The following is a 5,841-nucleotide window of genomic DNA, read 5'->3' as shown; positions in this document are numbered from 1 at the left end:
TATCTTGTCATTTTTTTTTCTTGGATTATGAATACTTAAGCATATGTTCATAAGCTGAAATTACAACCTTCCCAGTTTATTAAAGGTCATGTGCTCTTCATTCAAAAAGTTGCATGCAACTTTCTTTTCTGATTATCACTGCAGACGTATGGAGACAAATTCTTACATATCAGGAAATGCTTTTCAGCCATCCTTAATAAACTTGGCCATAACTCTACAAGTCAATTTAAGAAAGTAACAGGATGTGGTTATTGATTGATTGACTTTATTGATCTCACAGTGGAGGAATTTACTCATTACATCGGCTTAAATAGTCAAAAGAGAAGAAGAAAAGGAAGAAAAAGGACAGTCCATCAACATATGACAGTATTTGCTTTTTTTTTTTTTTTGTAGCAGGATTATTACAGAGGGTTATTGCACAGGCTGCTTGGATTTGTATTTGTAGAGATGGATATTTATATATATATTTATATATATATATATATATATATATATATAGTTATTGCACAGGGTATTGAATAGTAATTGCACATTATACATTGCACAAGTTATTGCTGTTGTGTTGCATTGTAGAATCTGGTGGCAGCAGGGATGAATGACCTGCAGTAGCGCATCTTTTTACAAACTGTAAAAGCTACAGTCGTGGTTGAAATCTTGCAAAACAAAGTAAAATCTCATTCGCAGTTTTTATGCTTTTGAAGTCCTGGGTTATCCTGGAAGATATGTTGATATTTACAACAGTAGTAGTAGTTTTAAAGACTACTTGTGTGTGTCTGAAGCTAAAATGTTAGTATAGATAGAAGACATATAGTGATAATTCAAGTCTAAATGATGTCTAGAGCTGACTATTTGCCATTAAAATCCTGTCAAATGGAAGCTCTATTATTTTTGCACTGTGTCCCGAGCCCGTAACTTTATCAGTGACCCCTCACACCCCCACAATGGACGGGGATGAGGCTTTGGATGCAAGTCCAGCAGATTCCGAAACAGCTTCTTCCCCACCGCTATCGAACAGGTGAATGTTGAAAAAAAAACTGTAAATCATGTCATGGTCTCTGCATCAAACTGACCAAATCAACATGTATTTTTGCACCATGTTTTTTTTTTCTGCCAATGTTTACATTTGATCGCTGCTACATTTTAAGAAATGAAAAATGTAATGAGAGCAGTACAAACACAATTTTGTATACACATAGCAGTACAAAATGAAAATTCGTTTTTTACTGCTATGTGTATACAAAATTGTACAAAATGTAGGACCAATCCTGCCATAATTAAAAATAAATACAAATGTTGTCTGTATTATTCTTTCTTTGTATATTTTTTACTCTATTTGTTCCATGCTATTTATTTCTGCCCGTTGTTTTTACATTCCTGTATGAATTTCTGCCTCATTATGCAAATGAGGACAAAAATAATTTATATTTCTTCAATAGCTTCCAGGTCATGTGACCTACTGACTCAAATTCTTCGTGAAATTGTTATACTACATTAACATGATGAGGCACACTTGTTTTGACAAATGTGGACCTTAGAAAAATGTCTAAGAATAACATAATAGTGTACTGTATTGTAAAGTGTTTTAACAATATCAAACTGTGCACCTGGAGAATAAATAACCAGTATGCAGCTATGGACATTTTTACAGTAATGGATATGTGAAAATAGCAGCAACATCAGAGATGTGCAAAATGACAGCAGCATGTTATTTAACTGACTAAGGTTTCTATCATTACATTTGATTTTAGTTGTTCCTGCTCCCGGTGGTTGGAACCTTTATTCCACTCAATAAAAAAGAAAGAAATAAACAAACAGTTCTGAAAACTTCGGTATTCGTTCTTTTCCCGCTTTGTTTGTTAATGGTCACGGTAGCAACATACAGTAGCCTTTGGCGGTAAAACCCGCCGAAGGATAGACCTGTTTGAATTCAAAGCCAAAACTCTTCCGATCTCCTTATTTTCACAGACTTCGAAGGATCCAGTCTAGGTAGACCCTGTCCTTGGAGGATGTAGCCCATGAATTCAAACAGAGCCCAAATCTATGTAAGGCATAGATTTGAAGTGCTTTTTAATTAAGGTACGATTGGTCCTTTATATAAGTCTAAGTCATCAAATAGGAAAATTGAGGCCTCTTCAAATATCCTATTCCACGGAAGAGGATTAGTTAACTGATTTTTAAATTTAATTTCAGTTTAACATGGGAAAAAAGTCAGAATTCTGACTTTTTTCTTAGAATTCTGAGAGATTAATCTCAGAATTCTGACTTTAATCTCAGAATTCTGACTTTAATCTCAGAATTCTGACTTTAATCTCAGAATTCTGACATTAATCTCAGAATTCTGACTTTTTTTCTCAGAATTCTGACTTTAATCCCAGAATTTTGGATCTTAATGCTATTCTGGTTTTTAGCTCACTGTTTATTATTTTAACCACTACTAAGTTTTTCTGGTTAGTTTTTTTCTTGTTAAGAGTTTTAACAGTGAGAAAAATCGTATGGGGACTGTTTATGGCGTTATTTATGTACATTTTACAATAACTTGCCTATTTTATTGTAGGTTTTCTTTTTCTTAAATAGGGAGGGGCTTGAGTCGGTAGTGACGTTAGGATCTCCTAGTTACGCCCTTGGCTACTCCTCGAAGTTTGCGGAAGTTTATTAAAGGAGCTGAAATTGAACAACTGGCAGGGGAATCAAATCCAGAGTAGAACTAGTATCTTTTTTTAAAGTTTTTGTTATTATTTTAGTAAGGTAGATGGACCTCAAGCCAGAGAAAATACAGCGGGTCCTTTCTAAGGTAGGTTTATGAAAATGACAAACTTTAAACACGTTTGTTAGTCTGCGGTTTAATCGCTAAAAGCCGGCTAGATTTGCAGGCTAGTTTCTGTTAGCTGCTGCCAGCCTGAGCAAACTGGGAGAACCAGCTTAGTTAGTTACAATCATGAAAGAAAATATAGAAGTTAAAGGAAAATGATATGTGTGATTGATAGTCAAATAATAAAACTATTGAACTGAGAGATTTGTCACCTTAACTGTGCCCACAGCTCCTGAAAAAAATATAAAAATAAACTAGATTTTGCTTATTTTTTCCTCCCTTTCTCTTTAATCATACAAATAAAGGTCATCAGATCAAACTAATCAGGATATTTCAAATACATTAGTAAAATCTTTGGTACAGATGTATAAATTATGAGTGAAACTTGATTTTTACAAATATATGAATTTACTGTATTTATTTATTATCTGGAAAACAGTTCTCACACAAATGACACAAATGAGCCATTAGTCAACAGAGATTTGTAAAAAAATCTTTAAAATCCTGCCATATATTCTGTTTCCTGTTTACAGAGCTGTTATGGTTCAGTTCAGTCAAATCACACAATGAAAAAGTTCTCTATACTGGATATGTTTTAACTTCAGAGGTGATATTTTTAGTACTTACTGACAAAGTATTCCAAAAAAACAAACAAACAAATAAAATCACTAGAACAAAGAAATCTCCAATATGTAGATTTGGATGTGGAGGCCAGCTGGGATATGGCTGCTTCTGAAAACACAAAGGGATTTATGAGATAAAAGTGAATGCAGCTCAGGAAGATCATTCATGAGCAAATGAAGTTTTTAGCTGAGAATTATGTCATGGTTTACGCCCCGAGGCTGTGAACAAAGCTCTCACCTTTTCATATTCATCATAAATGTTTTACGTCATGAACTTTTAATGACCTTCCTTTCTTCTGGCAGATAGTTAAACTAAAGCCAAACTGTGGAAAAGCCCAATAAAAATATATGACAAGGTTTTGATGGATTGCTCATGCCATTCTGGAAAAGGCATCTTAATGTGATTTTTGTTTTTACAAAAAATTATTCTAACTAATGATGATTTCATATATAAAAGGTAAAAAGAATCTGTAAGAATCCTGCTTGGCTTTATTTTTCAATCCAGAATTAAACTTGAAATTGAAGGTACTATAGTTTTATCACCCATTCAAAATGAAATGGTGTGAAATAGGGCTGAAACAATAAATCAAATGAATCATGATTTATCAATTATTGAAATAATCGTTAACTGGAGTGTAGAGACAGTAAAACATGCCTTTAGCTGACAGAGCAGCAATTACGGTGTATCAAAATTGTAAAAAAAAAAAATAAATAAATAATAAACATTGTGCATTAAAGATTAAAAAATGTTTTTGTCTGTCAATATGCTCTAACAGAACTCCTCAAGTGGAAACGTTTTAGTTTCACCTGGTTTAATTTCTTTTAAAAAATCTTCTTTAACGAACCTTTTGCTATCTGATTATTAATTAATTAATCTAAAAAATAATCTATTTGCAAAATAATAATTATATTCAGCCCTAGTGTGAAATGAGTTGATTTGAAAATACTAGAAAAAACCATGTGTTCATTACCAGCTTTTAAAATCCCACTGCATCAGCTGTGTTACAACACATGACATATAACACCCAGTCATAATTTATTTAGATCAGGTGAGAAAACTAAACAAGGTGATGGAGGGCCATGTCTGTGGGAGTGTTTTCTCTGTAACAGAGTTATAACTCTGGTCACAACAAAAAATGTAGGAAGTTAAGAAGAGACTGTCTGAAAACTATGAAGTTGGTTGAACTATAAAAAACAATCCAATGTTGGAAAAAATGCTCTTGAAAGACAAAAAAAGCTCATTGCTTTTAAATCATATGCATGTTTTCTTTGGTGATTTATCTTTCCTTACCATAGTACAAGTTTCGCGATGTCGCCATTGAGGAGCTACAAAAAATCCATCGAATCTTCCCAGATTTGGATCCACATCCAGGGACTTACAGTAAGTTTCTGTGCTACATTCCTCCTTTAAAGACTTTCACATTTATTTGAAAAAATACATTCCAGGAAAAAAAGAAAACAACTATTTTCTCCCTTACCTTATTTATTTTGTTTGTTATAGATGCTACTGCTCATTAACCTGTAATTAGCATCAGTCAAAGATAGCCTGAGTAAATGTGAACAGGGGTGATTACACAGGCAAATTTTCTTTTAGTGTTGGAATGGTTAGATGTGTTTAAACCTATTAACTGGTTGGGCCATCTGAATAGTGAGATCAAGAATCACCATCTTTTATAGCAAACTCTTCTTTCAGAATTGTTTAAATTCAGCAACATAGGAGGTTTCCATAGCATCTAAGCCTGATTTTTGTCTAAGTGATTTAGTCAGAGTCTAGATGACAGCAATTCGGTTGTGACTCACTACTGTTTAACATTATAGTCTTTTAACCAGATGGGTTTTCGACTGGTTCAGAGCAGAAATTATCATTTGATCAATTATATTTAGTCGATCACCACAGAATCATCAAAGTACCACCCCTATGTTTACACAACACTGAACCCAGCTGCTAAATGAGGTCTGCAGTTTTTTAGATGTTAGATGAGCCGCTCTTAAAGTCAGTTTGGGAGTTCAGCTCCTCTAGGAGGAGTTAACCTCTGTTCCACTTTTTTCTCCCTCTGAGGATGGCTTTAACTGTGGTTCACTGGAGTCCCGAAGCCTTACTATTGCTAGTTAACTCTTTCTAGACTGATAGATGCTAGTGAGTTCCTTTCTGGTATGTTTACTTTTTTCATTTTTGTAGATTTGATATGATGTGACCTTTTTCTGTAAAGGTCCGATATGATAAAATATTCGCCTGATTACAAAAAATGTAATTTGAGAAGAACATTGGTCTTTTGTTAACCTCTTACACCCTCAGGGGGTATAAATAAATTTCTGCCTGACAAAAACACTCAAAAGTAAATCACTTATAGCCTCAATGCTATTAGATTTAAGAAGAAACTTTTGGTACGTCTGTAAAGGTAAAATGTC

At 33.7% G+C, this 5,841-nt stretch overlaps 1 protein-coding gene across 1 annotated transcript in view; it reads left to right on the top strand.

Moving 5' to 3' along the window:
• Positions 1–2,658: 2,658 nt before the first annotated feature.
• The window catches only part of LOC107085413 (ubiquitin-conjugating enzyme E2 variant 3-like), a 12,432-nt gene continuing 9,249 nt past the window's right edge, over positions 2,659–5,841 (top strand). Inside the window, exons 1-2 of the mRNA XM_015375713.1 lie at positions 2,659–2,791; positions 4,729–4,813. Coding sequence (XP_015231199.1) covers positions 2,750–2,791; positions 4,729–4,813 — 127 coding nt within the window. The 5' untranslated portion in view covers positions 2,659–2,749. The remainder of the gene's footprint in view (positions 2,792–4,728; positions 4,814–5,841) is intronic.

The sequence above is a fragment of the Cyprinodon variegatus genome, unplaced genomic scaffold, assembly GCF_000732505.1.
Source record: "Cyprinodon variegatus isolate N-32 unplaced genomic scaffold, C_variegatus-1.0 Scaffold124, whole genome shotgun sequence".
NCBI lineage: Eukaryota > Metazoa > Chordata > Actinopteri > Cyprinodontiformes > Cyprinodontidae > Cyprinodon > Cyprinodon variegatus.
This window is presented reverse-complemented; position numbering and strand designations above follow the sequence as displayed.